Below are 18987 nucleotides of genomic sequence, written 5' to 3'. Positions count from 1 at the left end.
CTGTCCCGACATCACCATGGAGACGAATGAATGAGTTCCTTGTTTGTTCTTTGTTCGTGGGAAAACAGCAGGACGTCTTTGCATTGCAGCTGTTTTTGAAGGGTTTAGATTTCTTCTATCGCCCGAGTGTGGGTTAAAATAACAAGAACCTGAGGGTTTGTTTGGACGATGGACCAGCGGTGTTTCAAAGACGCAGACGCTGAGCACAAGTACAGATGCAACACATGGCAGATCATGAAGAAGATGTTAGATTTATCTTTCAAATGTAAACTGAGGCAGGTTTTCTTTATTGTAAACAGACCTCGGGCCGAAACCGCTGATTATCAGGCCAAAGTAAACACAACACTGGAAACATGTCCATCTTAAATGAGAGAAAGGACTGAAAACACCTTGAGGTAAAGTTCTTCTGTGATGAATCTGAGTCTAATCCAAGATACAAATGTTAAAGCAGCAGCGGAACAAGAAGAAAACCAGACAAATCATTGTTTTTCAAGTGAAATGACATAAAATTTCCTTTTCCATTTATTAATTTATTCGAATGGGACAGTGCATATTAATGAACAGACAACTAGTGCTGTAAATGTGCCGGATTTAGCTCAAGGCTCATTTCCATCCGCAGTCCCATAAAAAAACAAGACAAGAACATACACAATATAAAACATATGAGCCACAACACACAGCATTACATTAGACAACAACTACACAATACATGAAGTGCATCTCTTTCATACGACACTCCCCTCGTCCCGCCCACTCACACACCTGTGCCTGCAAGTATTTAAAATGTGTTCCTGTCTAATGCCTTTTAATGGTCACACCTTTGTTGGCAGAAAAGCCGTTCTTTCAGTCGTCTCTTAAATGATCAGAATTAAGAGAATAATGAGGTTTTATCTCATCTAAGACCAAACCAAACCTGCTCAAACCTTAGATTTAATCTCTTAATTCATGTATGTCATTTCTTCCTTAAAACGATGATTCTTTTCCAGTGCACTTCCTTCTAATGCCAGTGTTTACATCATATATGACCTAACCGGGTGCATTGACTGTATTTCTACCTTTTTTTCTCCCATTTAACTCTAATAATGTTAAAAGTTCTCTCTGATTTGTGTGATAATGTTTAATCCTCTTGAGGGCCAGAGGTTCGGTGCTGGAGGGCCGGATTTGGCCCGCGGGCCTGACGTTGCCGCCCCCTGCTTTAAGTACTGCACCTAATACATTTACCTTCACTCACATTGTTTCTGTAATAGAGGCTCACGGCTGAAAAAGCCCAGATCTCCTGAACCAAGGAGACTTTTTTGCATAAGAAAGAGCTCAGTCAGAGCTTTAAAACAAGTCCTCCCAGAACACGTTACACCAACTAAACTTCAGCTAAAGTGGACCTGCTGCATGTCAGTTAGAGTTAGTTTTAACCTCTGCAATTAGCTTATTGCGCAATGTGGCTATGCTAGTTCCTCTGAGCTGAAGCTGTGGGCGCTAGCACTTCCTGTCCGTATTAATTTCCATTAAGATGAGCTCAGACCCGTTCGAATCATCGTATTTCCTACAGATTCTGTGGTGGACAGTGAGTTCCTTGTAGATGATCACTTGCTGCAGGTTAAAGAGTTGCTGTACAGTGTAAATATTTCGCTAAAGGCTAACATTAATTTCATGCTTTATACAATTTGAAATAGTGCCTTTTTTAGAGCATGTTAGCCTTCCTTTATGATCGCCCACAACATAATCTTTAGACAATATGATTATTATTCCAGGAAAATACTGCAGACAGGAAGTGCTGGTGCTTCAGGTCAGAGGAACTAGCATAGCCACACTTGTTGCACGGTGTGGCTATGCTAGTTCCTTTAGTTGTCATTTTTTGTCATTTTTTCGTCATTTTTTCGTCATTTTTTGTCATTTTTTGTCATTTTTTGTCATTTTTTCGTCATTTTTTGTCATTTTTTTGTCATTTTTTGTCATTTTTTGTCATTTTTTTGTCATTTTTTCGTCATTTTTTCGTCATTTTTTGTCATTTTTTGTCATTTTTTTGTCATTTTTTTGTCATTTTTTGTCATTTTTTGTCATTTTTTTGTCATTTTTTTGTCATTTTTTGTCATTTTTTTGTCATTTTTTGTCATTTTTTGTCATTTTTTGTCATTTTTTTGTCATTTTTTGTCATTTTTTGTCATTTTTTCGTCATTTTTTGTCATTTTTTGTCATTTTTTGTCATTTTTGTGTCATTTTTGTGTCATTTTTTGGCCTGTGATCATAAAGGATTGATAGCGTGTCTTGAAGCTAAAGGCTAACATGCTATAAAAAATGGACTAAAAATATGTAGCGCTAAAGAAATTAAAGTATTAATTTATATTTGAGGCACTATTTCAAATTGTATAATGCATGAAATGAATGTTAGCCTTTAGCTTCAGGACAAACTCACTGATCCTTATAAACATAGACGTCGCCTCCGCTGAAATATTTACTCTGTACAGCAACTCGTTAACCTGCAGGAAGTGACCGTCTACCAAGAACTCACTGTCCATCATCTTCATGGAAATGAATACGGACAGGAAGTACTAGCGCCCACAGCTTCAGCTCAGAGGAACTAGCGTAGCCACATTGTGCAATAAGCCAATTGTATTTTGGATCGCTGTTAGCAGCAGGATGCTAATGCTAATGGCAGCTAATCAAGGCTGGGACAGAAACTACGAATGAATCGCTAAAATCGACCACTGCTGCATTGGCCAAGTATTTATGTTTCTACAGGATTATTAACCAGACGTTTGGAAAATCAGGCAAGAAAATATCAGTCAAAAACAACGTCGGCTTCAGCCTGAGAAAAACATGCAATTAAAGGATTGTTTTGAATATTTTCTCCTGGATTTGATACAGTAATTTACCTTTAAAACATATTATACACAGCATCAATGCAATTTACAATTTCTTGTCTTCAAAACTCCACGGGGGCTGTGCAGCAAGAAGGTCCCGGGTTCGACTCCCAGACAGGCCTTTCAGTGTGGCAAGGCAAGTTTATTTGTAGAGCACAATTCATACACAAGGCAATTCAAAGTGCTTCACAGTTGCATAAATACAAGAAAACAAATAGAATCAATAAAAACATCAACATAGAATTAATCAATTACAGTAAAAGGCGAGAGTGCAGATAAAATACTTTCAGTCATATACACGGGTAAAAAGAACTGTTTTCAGCCTGGATTTGAACATTGTCAGAGTTGAGGCCTGTCTCACATCCTCATGAAGACTGTTCCAGATTTTAGCTGCATGAAACTGAAACGCAGCCTCACCGTGTTTAGTCCTGACTCTGGGAACCACCAGGAGGCCCCTCCCTGAAGTTCTCAGGGCCCGAGATGGTTCATACGGCTCTAACATGTCAGAGATGGACTTTGAAAAGACTTGTAACAAGCAGAGCTGTTTTAAAGTCTATTCTCTGAGTGACAGGAAGCCAGTGCAGAGACCGGAGCACTGGACTAATATGGTCGTATTTCCTGGTTCTTGTCAGGACTCGAGCAGCAGCGTTCTGGATGTTCTGCAGCTCTGACAGCTCGTTTAGAGAGGCCAGTGAGCAGCCGTTACAGTATCTAATCTGCTGGAGACAAACACATGGATAAGTCTCTCTAAGTCTGGTTTTGACACTATTCCTCTGATCTGAATGTTTTTCAGATGGTAAAAAGCTGCTGATGTTATTGCTTTGATGTGGCTGTTTAAGTTCAGGTCTGAGTCCATGATCACTCCTAGATTTCTAACCTGATTTTTTGGTGTGGAGCATGTTTCTCTCCTTGTGTCTGACTCGTTTTCCTCTGGACGCTCCGGTTTCCCCCTTGAAGGTGAATCCTCCAGCAGGTGATTCTGACCGTCAGCCTGGCTCCACATCGTCCCCTGCTCCTGACGGGGACGGGTCAAACGCAGAGGACAAGAATAAAGTGAACCTTAACTACACGTCTTCTGTGACGGCCAGATCCTCCAGTTAGCGATACTTGAGCAATATTATTTGAAAGTACCTAGTTTTTATATTCATGAAGCTTTGGAATGAACTTAATGCCATCTATAAATGACCAAATCTTTATCAAAAGGTTGTTGTTTTTTGCATTAGTGAACTTTTTCTCCCTTTTTACTTCTACTTGAGGGATATTATTCACATAAAGGTAAGATTAAGGTGAACTATTCCCCTAAATGTGTCCAGTAAAGCTGCCCGGTTTCGTCAGGACTTCCTAATGTGCATAGTTTGGGTTGTTTTGGATATCCTGAAATGTGTCCTCTCTCCTCATCTGTCCATTGTTGTATCAGGCAGTCGTAATGTTTTGCCTGATTAGCAGGAGGACGTCTCTTTGAACCAAAACAGTGAGAACTGAACAAACACTGATCCCGCTGGAAACGTGTCCGTTCATCTGCCAAAGCAAAGACTCTCTGTTTTCAGCTCCGTGGTCCGGTTCCCGGCATGAGTCTGGACGAGGACGCGCGCTGGCTCGAATGGGTCACCAGGCAGTTCGAGAGCATCGCGGGAGACGACAAGGAGATCGACCTGGACGAGTTCAAGACGGCCCTGAAGGTCAAAGAGGTGAGAAAACAGTCCAGACATAACAACAGACCAACAGGCCAACCATTCAGCTGCTCGGTCGTGAGTCTTCATGAGCTTGTATTTGCTCAGAACTGCTCGGACTTTGGGAAACGAGTCAGTGTTGTCTCTGGACTTCACCAGGAAACATGAGGGAAACAGGACTCTCCAGCAGGACTAGTTTATGTGTCAGAAGTGGAGGCTACGCTATGGAAGGGTGAATAATGACCAAGGCCGAGAAATGTATGGGTTCAGATGATTGTAAACATGGTGAGTGTGAGAGCAGAGATTGTAGGTGCAGCCAATAAAACAAACAAACTAAAAACAGTTAAAAACGAGCAATATTCTTGAAAACAGGGCTTATCCAAACGCCACTAAATGAAATCTAAAATAAAGCTGAAGGCCTGATCCATGTGACTCCTCTGTTCTTGTGACGGGGCGGCCAGCAGGTTCCTCTCTCTCGCTCCCTTCGCCCCGGGGTCCCTGGTCTCGGCTCCCCATCTCGCCGTCCCCCTCGAGATCCCTAACCCTACGCGCCTCCGCTCCACGGGCCGCACTCCCAGCAGCGCTCCTCCTCCCAGGACGGTCCCGCCGCTTCGTCCTCCTGCAGCGCAAACACACAGGCCAGCACATCCCAAACATACACGACCCTCGGGCCATAAGCCTCGCCATGAACCCCACTGCTGTAGCTACCTTCTCCCGTTTCCCAGACTTTATTTCTCCGTTTCCGCGCCGCTGTCCAGGTGCACTGATAACACTGCGTTGGGATTGGAAGGGGTGAGACATGTGATCCTGCTGTCATGGCAACAAGACGAAAGTTCACAAAACCAAATGCAGACAACAGAGAAAAACCAAAACCACCGATTTAATCTTGTGCCAGATCACCTTCTCACATATGCAACACACATTAACTGCTGTGGGCGATTTTACAGGAAATATTAGCACTCTAATTTACACAAGCTCTGACTCCATAAGATCAATTTAAACACAGTTAAGTTTAAAGTATTAAAGGATCAAAAAGGTCTCGCCAGCGTGTTCATGATCCCAAGGTCCGAGGAGAAACCACCAAAATCCAGTAGCTTTAGTCAAAGAAGATTTATTCCCTATAACAATTACAATTCTAAACACAGATTCTCCGAGCGCTAAAGTCCCGACACTAACACACACACGGTGCTCGAGCGGGGCCGTCCCGGGAAAAGCATCGTCTAACTGCGCTCTTACAATATATATTATCAAAAATGTGACGTTCACGAAGAGACAGGAGATGAGTTGAGCTTGACGTTTTTTTGTCATTTTTTTGTCATTTTTTTGTCATTTTTTGTCGTTTTTTTGTAATTTTTTTTGTCGTTTTTTTGTCGTTTTTTGTCATTTTTTGTCATTTTTTGTCATTTTTTCGTCATTTTTTGTCATTTTTTTGTCTTTTTTTTGTAATTTTTTTGCGATTTTTTTGTCATTTTTTGTCATTTTTTTGTCGTTTTTTTGTCGTTTTTTGTCATTTTTTTTGTCATTTTTTGTCGTTTTTTGTCATTTTTTCGTCATTTTTTGTCGTTTTTTTGTCATTTTTTTGTCTTTTTATTTGTAATATTTTAGTCTTTTTAGTCTTCCTGTTGCCTTATTTGGAGTTATTATTGTCCAGACTGGTGTTGGCACCTGGACGTCTCCATAGATATGAGCAAAGAACGCAAGAGCGAGAAATGGGGTATTGTTACAGCGATGTGCGTGTGAAAAGATTGGTTTTCCACTGAAACTTAAAGCACATAGATTAAACTCATCATCAATTTCCCACACTGCTGATGTCAACAAAGTGGAATCTTGGGATCTGACACATCTGGCACACGTCTGGCACACGGTGAGCCCCCGGTGCCTGACTCCTCAGCAGATGGGTGTGGCGTTGTGGCACTCGAAGGTGTTTGTGATGTTGTAATAATAAAAGAACTGTCTCCTGTGCCAAAGCAGGTGTGCCGATGTGCCACAGCCCCCACACAGCCCCGGGGTTATTACACAGCCCCCACACAGCCCCGGGGTTATTACACAGCCCCCACACAGCCCCGGGGTTATTACACAGCCCCCACACAGCCCCGGGGTTATTACAGCCCCCACACAGCCCCCACACAGCCCCGGGGTTATTACACAGGCCCACACAGCCCCGGGGTTATTACGCAGCACCCTCACAGCCCCGGGGTTATTACACAGCCCCCACACAGCCCCGGGGTTATTACACAGCCCCCACACAGCCCCGGGGTTATTACACAGCCCCCACACAGCCCCGGGGTTACTACAGCCCCCACACAGCCCCCACACAGCACCCACACAGCCCCCACACAGCCCCCACACAGCCCCGGGGTTATTACAGCCCCCACACAGCCCCGGGGTTATTACACAGCCCCCACACAGCCCCGGGGTTATTACACAGCACCCACACAGCCCCGGGGTTATTACGCTGCACCCACACAGCCCCGGGGTTATTACACAGCACCCACACAGCCCCGGGGTTATTACAGCACCCACACAGCCCCGGGGTTATTACACAGCCCCGGGGTTATTACACAGCCCCGGGGTTATTACACAGCCCCCACACAGCCCCGGGGTTATTACAGCACCCACACAGCCCCGGGGTTATTACACAGCCCCCACACAGCCCCGGGGTTATTACACAGCCCCGGGGTTATTACACAGCCCCGGGGTTATTACAGCCCCCACACAGCCCCCACACAGCCCCCACACAGCCCCGGGGTTATTACACAGCCCCGGGGTTATTACACAGCACCCACACAGCCCCGGGGTTATTACACAGCCCCCACACAGCCCCGGGGTTATTACAGCCCCCACACAGCCCCCACACAGCCCCGGGGTTATTACACAGCCCCGGGGTTATTACACAGCACCCACACAGCCCCGGGGTTATTACACAGCACCCACACAGCCCCGGGGTTATTACAGCACCCACACAGCCCCGGGGTTATTACACAGCACCCACACAGCCCCGGGGTTATTACACAGCACCCACACAGCCCCGGGGTTATTACACAGCCCTGGGGTTATTACACAGCACCCACACAGCCCCGGGGTTATTACACAGCACCCACACAGCCCCGGGGTTATTACACAGCACCCACACAGCCCCGGGGTTATTACACAGCCCTGGGGTTATTACACAGCCCCCACACAGCCCCGGGGTTATTACAGCACCCACACAGCCCCGGGGTTATTACACAGCCCCGGGGTTATTACAGCACCCACACAGCCCTGGGGTTATTACAGCACCCACACAGCCCCGGGGTTATTACACAGCCCCGGGGTTATTACAGCCCCCACACAGCCCCGGGGTTATTACACAGCCCCCACACAGCCCCGGGGTTATTACACAGCACCCACACAGCCCCGGGGTTATTACACAGCCCCGGGGTTATTACACAGCCCCGGGGTTATTACAGCCCCCACACAGCCCCGGGGTTATTACAGCCCCCACACAGCCCCGGGGTTATTACAGCCCCCACACAGCCCCGGGGTTATTACAGCACCCACACAGCCCCGGGGTTATTACAGCACCCACACAGCCCCGGGGTTATTACAGCACCCACACAGCCCCGGGGTTATTACAGCCCCCACACAGCCCCGGGGTTATTACAGCCCCCACACAGCCCCGGGGTTATTACAGCACCCACACAGCCCCGGGGTTATTACGCAGCACCCACACAGCCCCGGGGTTATTACAGCACCCACACAGCCCCGGGGTTATTACGCAGCACCCACACAGCCCCGGGGTTATTACACAGCACCCACACAGCCCCGGGGTTATTACACAGCCCCCACACAGCCCCGGGGTTATTACACAGCCCCCACACAGCCCCGGGGTTATTACAGCACCCACACAGCCCCGGGGTTATTACACAGCCCCGGGGTTATTACAGCACCCACACAGCCCTGGGGTTATTACAGCACCCACACAGCCCCGGGGTTATTACACAGCCCCGGGGTTATTACAGCACCCACACAGCCCCGGGGTTATTACACAGCACCCACACAGCCCCGGGGTTATTACACAGCCCCCACACAGCCCCGGGGTTATTACACAGTCCCGGGGTTATTACAGCCCCCACACAGCCCCGGGGTTATTACAGCCCCCACACAGCCCCGGGGTTATTACACAGCCCCCACACAGCCCCGGGGTTATTACAGCACCCACACAGCCCCGGGGTTATTACACAGCCCCGGGGTTATTACACAGCCCCCACACAGCCCCGGGGTTATTACACAGCACCCACACAGCCCCGGGGTTATTACACAGCCCCGGGGTTATTACACAGCCCCGGGGTTATTACAGCCCCCACACAGCCCCGGGGTTATTACAGCCCCCACACAGCCCCGGGGTTATTACAGCACCCACACAGCCCCGGGGTTATTACAGCACCCACACAGCCCCGGGGTTATTACAGCACCCACACAGCCCCGGGGTTATTACAGCCCCCACACAGCCCCGGGGTTATTACAGCCCCCACACAGCCCCGGGGTTATTACAGCCCCCACACAGCCCCGGGGTTATTACAGCCCCCACACAGCCCCGGGGTTATTACAGCACCCACACAGCCCCGGGGTTATTACAGCACCCACACAGCCCCGGGGTTATTACACAGCACCCACACAGCCCCGGGGTTATTACACAGCCCCCACACAGCCCCGGGGTTATTACAGCACCCACACAGCCCCGGGGTTATTACGCAGCACCCACACAGCCCCGGGGTTATTACACAGCACCCACACAGCCCCGGGGTTATTACACAGCCCCCACACAGCCCCGGGGTTATTACACAGCCCCCACACAGCCCCGGGGTTATTACAGCACCCACACAGCCCCGGGGTTATTACGCAGCCCCCACACAGCCCCGGGGTTATTACGCAGCACCCACACAGCCCCGGGGTTATTACAGCACCCACACAGCCCCGGGGTTATTACGCAGCCCCCACACAGCCCCGGGGTTATTACGCAGCACCCACACAGCCCCGGGGTTATTACACAGGACCATGTTAAGTCAATGAGTCAAACTGCAGAGGAACTTTACCTTTATCTACGTCACTTCCTGTCAGCAGCTTAAACATTCAAATAAAAATAAATTTTCTGCCCAACATTTCTTCATTAACCTCTTAACTCCCGCCTGAACCGAGAGGATCTTTTTCCTCACGTTATCACATTTTTTTCATTATTTTTTTGTTGGGTATTCAACTCATTTTTGTAACTTTTTTGTCTTTTTTTGTCAAATTTTTGTCATTTTTTCGTCCATTTTTTGTCAATTTCTTGTGACATTTTTGTCATTTTTTGGTCTTTTTTTTGACACATTTATTTATTTATTTTTGTCAATTTTTTATTGTTTTTTTTATTTTATTTTTTTATTTTTTGAAAAAGAGGGACAATACATATTAATGAACATTCTTACAAATGTAAATATGCCAGATTATAGCCTTAGGCTATAATCTGGCACAATAGAGACACAATATACAGACTATGTACAGACTATATACAGACTATGTACAGACTATATACAGACTATGTACAGACTATATACAGACTATGTACAGACTATCTATAACCCTATATACAGACTATATACAGACTATCTATAACCCTATATACAGACTATATACAGACTATATACAGACTATATACAGAGAGACAGGGATGAGAACAGTGACCACATCATGTAGAACAAATAACAATAACAAGAGTGGACAACAGATATAGAGAATATAGAAAATAGGAAATGCATCGACTGTATTGCACAAACCTCAATATTGCACATGCCCTGACAGACCTGATATTGCACCATTCTGTATTACACTGACCCGCATTACACTGACCCGCATTACACTGACCCCTATTGCCCAACCCATGTTATCGGACTCTTACTGCACAACCTGTATTACACTGATAATTGTATCTCTTTTTATCACATTTTTGTAATTTTTTTGTCACATTTTGACAAATTGATGATTTTTTTTTGTCACATTTTTTGTCAATTTCTTGTGACATTTTTGCCATTTTTTCATCAATTTTTTGTCGCTTTTTGTCACATTTCCATCGTTGTTTTCGTCTCAGTTTTGTTGCTATTTTCACACCTTTTGTCCAGAAGCTTTTGGATTGGGGTAAAGCCAAACTGGAGAAAACGTGCTCGGTTCAGGTGGGAGTTAAGGGGTTAAAATTGCTGCTTCACTTAAAAATATGTCACATTTTTGTCATTTTTTTGTCAATTTTTTTGTCATTTTTTTGTCACATTTTTGTCTATTTTTTATCTTTTTTTTGGTCATTTTTTTGGTCATTTTTTTGTCACATTTTTTGTCATTTTTTTGTCACATTTTTGTCTTTTTTTTGTCAATTTTTTGTCATTTTTTAGTCATTTTTTTGTCATTTTTTGTCATTTTTTTGTCACATTTTTGTCATTTTTTTGTCAATTTTTTTGTCATTTTTTTTGTCATTTGTTTTGTCATTTTTGTCATTTTTTGTCATTTATTTTGTCATTTTTTTTGTCATTTTTTGTCATTTTTTTTGTCCTTTTTTTTGTCATTTTTTGTCATTTTTAGTCTTTTTTTTGTCATTTTTTTGTCATTTTTTTGTCATTTTTTGTCATTTTTTTGTCACATTTTTGTCATTTTTTTGTCAATTTTTTTGTCATTTTTTTTGTCATTTGTTTTGTCATTTTTGTCATTTTTTGTCATTTATTTTGTCATTTTTTTTGTCATTTTTTGTCATTTTTTTTGTCCTTTTTTTTGTCATTTTTTGTCATTTTTAGTCTTTTTTTTGTCATTTTTTTTGTCATTTTTTGTCATTTTTTGTCATTTTTTTTGTCATTTTTTTGGTCATTTTTTGTCATTTTTTGTGACATTTTTGCCATTTTTTCATCAATTTTTTGTCACTTTTTTGTCTCATTTCCATCATTGTTTTCGTCTCAGTTTTGTCGCTATTTTCACAGCTTTTTTCCAGAAGCTTTTGGATTGGGGTAAAGCCAAACTGGAGAAAACGTGCTCGGTTCAGGCGGGAGTTAAGGGGTTATAATTGCTGCTTCACTGAAAAATATGCAACTGATGTTTAAAATAAGATAAATTCTACCATATAACTGTGGCCTGTCTCAGTGTCTGAGCTCATTAGAAGCTGCTGCCTCACAGAAAGCCTCCTTTTGAAGCAGAGTAAAGTGGTTTGTTCTTGTTGTCTCTAGAAGCTGCTGCCTCACAGAAAGCCTCCTTTTGACACATTTTTGTCATTTTTTTGTCACATTTTTTTGTAATTTTTTTGTCATTTTTTGTCATTTTTTGTCATTTTTTTGTCGTTTTTGTCATTTTTTTGTCGTTTTTTTGTCTTTTTTTTTCATTTTTTTTAAATTTTTTTTCTATTTTTTTTTCATTTTTTTTTCATTTTTTGTCATTTTTTTCATTTTTTTTCATTTTTTTGTCTTTTTTTTGTCGTTTTTTTTTTCATTTTTTTATTATTTTTTTTTCATTTTTTTTTTTTTTTTTTTGTCACATTTTTTGTCATTTTTTGTCTTTTTTTGTCATTTTTTTGTCATTTTTTGTCATTTTTGTCATTTTTTGTCATTTTTTTGTCGTTTTTTTGTCGTTTTTTTGTCATTTGTTCGTGCTTGTCTCCGCAGTCGTTCTTCGCCGAGCGCTTCTTCGCTCTGTTCGACTCTGACGGCAGTAAAACCATCAGCCTGGACGAGCTGCTCAAGGCCCTGGACCTGCTCATCCACGGCTCCGAGTCCGACAAGCTGCACTTCCTGTTCCAGGTGTACGACGTGGACGGTCAGTCTCGTGTTGCTGTTGAGCGCCCCCTAGTGTCTGTGCTTAAACGTCGCTGCCTCCCTCCTAACACGACAGGCAGCGGCTCCATCGACCCGGACGAGCTGCGCACCGTGCTGAAGTCCTGCCTGCGGGAGAGCGCCATCTCTCTGCCGGAGGAGAAGCTGGACGACCTGACGCTGGCTCTGTTCGAATCGGCCGACAGAGACAACAGCGGCTCCATCACCTTCGAGGAGCTGAAGGCCGAGCTGGAGACCTTCCCCGAGGTCATGGAGAACCTCACGATCAGGTGACCACGCAGGGCTCGCACTGGTCCAGCACTGACGCCCCATTATGAGCTTTTATCCACGTTAAAATCTTAGTCAGAAACAAACCAGGAGCAGCATTTCACTTCATTCACACAGTTATGAGAAGTTCTGCTCACTTTGGTTGTTTCTTCTTCTACTGCTGAAACGGCCCGATCAGTACCTGGCGTCACAGAGGAAACAAAACTCTCTCTGAGTTAGGGTTAGGGTTCGGGTTAGGGTTCGGGTTCGGGTTCGGGTTCGGGTTCGGGTTCACACAGACCCGTCCTGAGCTCAAAGGGTTTTTTAGGGTCATGAATTTGCTGGCAGTCGTTAAGTTTTCACAGTTTTTAAACATGTCATTCCCACAACTGTCTGCGGGGGGCGCTCCAGGACAATCTGACAAAATATAACATAAAAGTCACATAAACATAAAAATATAACATTGATACTGTGAGGTGAGATCAGAGGGAGAGAGGAGGAGCAAGAGTTGATGCGGTGGGCGAGGAACACGCTTCTGTATGGTCCTCATGGCGGGACCTGACATGGCTGTAACACCGCCCCCTGGTGGCCAGGGGCGACTCCAACAGACACTTGGGAGCATTGACTCTAATGGGACTTTAAACGTCCCAAGAACGGCTTAAAAGTCTGGCTCCAAAGAGTTTTTCTTTTTCTAAAACCTGACCCATCTGACCCATCTGACCCATGTGACCCATGTGACCCATGTGACCCATGTGACCCATGTGACCACGCTGGTGTAGGTGAAATATTTTTTAACCAGGCTGGTTTTTGTTTATCAGCCCGAAATTTTGAAGCATTTTCAGTGCACTGACTGGCTCCAGAGCCTGTCAATCAAGCTGTGGAGCTCTGTGGAGGCTCCGCCCACTCAGAGCGGCCATTAAGGTTCACACAGGACTCGGGAACCTTTACAATGAGGAAAAAAAAACGTATTTGGCCAAAATCCAATAGAAAGTCTATGGGAAACTTACCCACTGTATATCTATGGTTGACGCCAACTCAAGGCTAACTGCATTCTGTTGTAGCACTTTGAGGTTTCGCTGAAATGTAAAGTGCAATATAAATAAAATTTATTATTATTATTATTATAACTGCAGAAATTAGCAAAGTGTTTCACAGTCAGGGCAGGGATATTTTCACCTTGTAAGACGCCGAGCTCAGGCATCACAAAGAGAAAGGATGAATCATCTTCTGTGCTCTGTAGTTCAAGTGTCGGACGTGACTCTGACAAGGCCTTTTAGATGAACGGAGAAGCTACACAGTTCAGAAGATGATTCCAGAACCTTAATGTAAGATGGGCCACTCCTGTACGACTGAGAGCTCACACCAGGGGTAGGCAACGTCAGGCCCGGGGGCCAAATTCGGCCCTCCAGCATAAAACCTTTGGCCCCCACCAGAATTTTTAAGAAACATTTATTCATAAATCAGAGACCAAATATGTGAAAAGGACTCTAAAAGGAAGGAGAGAGACGCATGGTGCACTCGTCACCAGCTGTGCCACGAAGCATCGCTCCCCACTGATGCCACAGACAGCGTGTGGAGGGGGCGTGTCTAAAGGCTCAGAGGTTCTTAAAGAGACAGAGGCCGATTTCAAGACATTCACTACAGCCATTTTGAGAGAGACATTTTATACAAGGCAGTTATTCTAATTTACTGCATTTACAGACCAACAGAAGGTTTGTCATCATTGTAGTGAGATATAGACTGGTGCTATGGGACTGACAAAAGCAGAACACCCCCTCTTTAAAGCAGAACACCCCCTCTTTAAAGCAGAACACCCCCTCTTTAAAGCAGAACACCCCCTCTTTAAAGCAGAACACCCCCTCTTTAAAGCAGAACACCCCCTCTTTAAAGCAGAACACCCCCTCTTTAAAGCAGAACACCCCCTCTTTAAAGCAGAACACGCCCTCTTTAAAGCAGAACACCCCCTCTTTAAAGCAGAACACCCCCTCTTTAAAGCAGAACACCCCCTCTTTAAAGCAGAACACCCCCTCTTTAAAGCAGAACACCCCCTCTTTAAAGCAGAACACCCCCTCTTTAAAGCAGAACACCCCCTCTTTAAAGCAGAACACCCCCTCTTTAAAGCAGAACACGCCCTCTTTAAAGCAGAACACCCCCTCTTTAAAGCAGAACACCCCCTCTTTAAAGCAGAACACGCCCTCTTTAAAGCAGAACACCCCCTCTTTAAAGCAGAACACCCCCTCTTTAAAGCAGAACACGCCCTCTTTAAAGCAGAACACCCCCTCTTTAAAGCAGAACACCCCCTCTTTAAAGCAGAACACCCCCTCTTTAAAGCAGAACACCCCCTCTTTAAAGCAGAACACCCCCTCTTTAAAGCAGAACACCCCCTCTTTAAAGCAGAACACCCCCTCTTTAAAGCAGAACACCCCCTCTTTAAAGCAGAACACCCCCTCTTTAAAGCAGAACACCCCCTCTTTAAAGCAGAACACCCCCTCTTTAAAGCAGAACACCCCCTCTTTAAAGCAGAACACCCCCTCTTTAAAGCAGAACACCCCCTCTTTAAGATATGAAACAAGAATACAAAGATGTAGTAAATCTCTTCCCTTTTCGCTCTTCTCTCTCCCAGTGCGGCGAACTGGCTGAAGCCTCCAGAGTCGGAGCAGAAGACGCATCAGACCCCGCGGTACCTGACCTGGTCGTATTGGCACAACAACAGCCGGAAGCTGCTGTTCCTGTGCGGCTACGTGCTGCTCAGCATCGCCCTCTTCAGCTCGGCCATGTGGAGGCACCGCTCCGGGGGGGCCTGGTACATGCTGGCCAAGGGCTGCGGGCAGTGCCTCAACTTCAACTGCACCTTCATCACGGTACGGCCGGGTTAGAGACGGGGCGGGGCGGGGCAGGGCGGGGCGGGGCAGGGCAGGGCAGGGGCAGGGGCAGGGGCAGGGGCAGGGGCAGGGGCAGGGGCAGGGGCAGGGCAGGGCAGGGCAGGGCAGGGCAGGGCAGGGCAGGGCAGGGCAGGGCAGGAAAGGAAAGGAAAGGAAAGGAAAGGAAAGGAAAGGAAAGGAAAGGAAAGGAAAGGAAAGGAAAGGAAAGGAAAGGAAAGGAAAGGAAAGGAAAGGAAAGGAAAGGAAAGGAAAGGGTGAAAGGGTGAAAGGGTGAAAGGGTGAAAGGGAGTGGGAGACGCAGCATAATCATGTTTGGGGCCAGGATTTCGACCCTGGAACAGTGCAGCCTTAAAGTGATAGTCTGTAAGTTTGCAAACTGAGGAGAGGGAGAGAAATGTTTTGAAAGTAAATGATCCAGCTCCTCCTCCTCCTCCTCCTCCTCCTCCTCCTCCTCCTCCTCCTCCTCCTCCTCCTCCTCCTCCTGGTTGGACCTGTTTGTCTCATTGGTCAGAGTTATGGCACAAATGGGGGACTTAAAGCAGAACTAAGTAACTCATGCCCCTAGAGGCCTTAAGCGCCGCTGCAGGTGTTGCAGCATGTTGTGTTTTTTTACTCATTAATTGAGAGTAAATACTACGTAGACAGAAAAGACAAAGGGACAGAGGGACTTTGAACATATCCCTCTCTGTGCCATAACTTTATTTATTTATTTATTTATTTTTTTGTGAATTTTATTGTGACAATTACAAAGAACAGACAACAGATCTCACGTGACATTAAACCAGAACACGTTTGAGAAGAGTTTCATAGGCTGTATTGGTGGGCGTACTGTGTGTGTGAGTGCGTTTATGTGCATGTGTGTGTGTGTGTGTGTGAGTGCGTGTATGTGAGAGCTTTCGTGTGTAATGGGAAAAATAAATAAATAAAAAATAAAAGTAAAAAATAAAAGTAAAAAAAAAAAGACGATAAAAAAATTATATTCAATTATAATCATTGTTGTCATTGTCATCATCAACACCGTCATCCATACTGACATACTGTATCTAATCACAATTAATCACAATTATGATTATCATATACATGTATATATATATACATATACACATATATACACACACACACACACATACACACATACACACATAGGCAAGGCATCTATTATAGAAAACGCTATCTCAATGGCCGCCGCCTGGGCGCCGCCATGTTTATTTCCCATACCGACTTTGAAGCTAAGCAGGGACGGGCCTGGTTAGGACTGGGATGGGAGACCGTTTGGGAACACCAGGAAGCCTGGCGACAGTAGTGAGTTTGTGCGTGGTGCCGGCCCCCCCCGGTCCCGCCGCCCGAGGGCATTGGCCACGGGTCCATATGGACCGCGGTGCTGCTGTCCGAGGACAACCCGCCGTCACAACAACGCGAGTGCACGAGATCTGACTGCCGTGCGTGTGCGCGCATCCACACAGGGCGATGTGTGTGTGTGCGCGCGCGCGCGTTTGTGTGTGTGTCGGTGCGTGTCTGTGTGCGCGCGTGCATCACAACAGGGCGGTGTGCGCGTGCGTGTGTGCGTACGTGTGTGTGTGTGCGCGCATCCACACAGGGCGATGTGTGTGTGTGCGCGTGCGCGCGTTTGTGTGTGCGTCGGTGCGTGTCTGTGTGCGCGCGTGCATCACAACAGGGCGGTGTGCGCGTGCGTGTGTGCGTACGTGTGTGTGTGTGCGCGCATCCACACAGGGCGATGTGTGTGTGTGCGCGCTGCGCGCGTTTGTGTGTGTGTCGGTGCGTGTCTGTGTGCGCGCGTGCATCACAACAGGGCGGTGTGCGCGTGCGTGTGTGCGTACGTGTGTGTGTGTGCGCGCATCCACACAGGGCGATGTGTGTGTGTGCGCGTGCGCGCGTTTGTGTGTGCGTCGGTGCGTGTCTGTGTGCGCGCGTGCATCACAACAGGGCGGTGTGCGCGTGCGTGTGTGCGTACGTGTGTGTGTGTGCGCGCATCCACACAGGGCGATGTGTGTGTGTGCGCGTGCGCGCGTTTGTGTGTGTGTCGGTGCGTGTCTGTGTGCGCGCGTGCATCACAACAGGGCGGTGTGCGCGTGCGTGTGTGCGTACGTGTGTGTGTGTGCGCGCATCCACACAGGGCGATGTGTGTGTGTGCGCGCGCGCGCGTTTGTGTGTGTGTCGGTGCGTGTCTGTGTGCGCGCGTGCATCACAACAGGGCGGTGTGCGCGTGCGTGTGTGCGTACGTGTGTGTGTGTGCGCGCATCCACACAGGGCGATGTGTGTGTGTGCGCGTGCGCGCGTTTGTGTGTGCGTCGGTGCGTGTCTGTGTGCGCGCGTGCATCACAACAGGGCGGTGTGCGCGTGCGTGTGTGCGTACGTGTGTGTGTGTGCGCGCGCACACAGGGCGATGTGTGTCATTTGCTTTCACGTATTGTGAGCCCAGAGGTACATTTGATTCTACAGCAGCTTTGAACGCATTGCCAATTTTATTGTAAGGTTATAAATACTGTCTAACAACGATCATTAGGCTATTTCAGTTCAAAACCAACTTTTTTCTTTTTTACATTGTACACTACCGTGATGGACCAAACCACGGGTCCTGCACCGTCAACCGAACCGTTACAGCTGAACCCCTAATATTGATCCATGCTTATTCCACTGTCTCTTGAATTCTACTCCCTTTTAGCGAACATATTGTGGTTGTAGTTTATAAGAAAGGAGCACGGGTGCATCAAACACTCTAATTGCAGTTTGTTTGACATTATTTTTAGCATTAACTATTTTAAACATTTGTAGTGGCCATAATTTTTGGAATGGGTTGGGAACCACTGGTCTACAGCTGAACTGTGTGACGGGTTGGACATTTCTTTGTAATAACTCATAATCTCAGAATATCACATGTGGAAACTAGCGAGGCCCGGCCGAAGGCCGGGTCTCAGCTAGTATAATAATAGCATAATAATAATGGTAGTACTCTGTGCCATAACTTAATGACACAATGGAGATGATCCTGTAAATACTGCGTAAGTGGCGCTAGCCCGCAGTTAGCTTTGCCCGTTAGCCTGTTAGCTTCTTCTTCGTGATTCCATTCTGGAGTCTGAGGCCTGGACGGTCTGTGATCTTGGCCCGTCTGCTGAGGGATCCTTCGGCCCTGGGTCTCTATAGCCGGTCCGTCCATGGGAGTGGATCTCTCCTTCTGTGGTTCTCCCCAAGGTTTCTCTTTTCTCCTGCCGGGTTTGTGAGTTTTTCCTCGCCGTGCTGGAGAGTCTAAGGACGGGGGACGCTATATTTGCCTGGATTCACCTGAACTTTAAATTGTCATGTTTATTGCTCTGTTTTATTGCCTTAATGTTTGGTGCAGCTGTGAGGAAACTTCTGTTGTGATATTGGGCTTTACAAAACCATTACACTTGAAACTTGAAACATGAGTGTGTACTGGTGTCTCCGACCCGTATTGTATCGGCTCCAGAGGGACTCAGTAACTCGTTTACCTTAATAAACCCCTCCCGTAGTC

The 18987-nt window shown here is 46.2% G+C and overlaps 1 protein-coding gene across 1 annotated transcript in view; it reads left to right on the top strand.

Annotated features, from left to right (window-relative positions):
- Positions 1-18987, top strand: part of nox5 (NADPH oxidase, EF-hand calcium binding domain 5) — a 57783-nt gene that overhangs the window by 5045 nt on the left and 33751 nt on the right. Inside the window, exons 2-5 of the mRNA XM_079560019.1 lie at positions 4406-4546; positions 12181-12331; positions 12407-12617; positions 15218-15455. Coding sequence (XP_079416145.1) covers positions 4427-4546; positions 12181-12331; positions 12407-12617; positions 15218-15455 — 720 coding nt within the window. The 5' untranslated portion in view covers positions 4406-4426. The remainder of the gene's footprint in view (positions 1-4405; positions 4547-12180; positions 12332-12406; positions 12618-15217; positions 15456-18987) is intronic.

The sequence above is a fragment of the Gobius niger genome, assembly GCF_951799975.1.
Source record: "Gobius niger genome assembly, chromosome: 7".
Lineage (NCBI taxonomy): Eukaryota > Metazoa > Chordata > Actinopteri > Gobiiformes > Gobiidae > Gobius > Gobius niger.
Note: the sequence above shows the minus strand (reverse complement) of the source record. Positions and strands in the feature narration are given on the sequence as shown.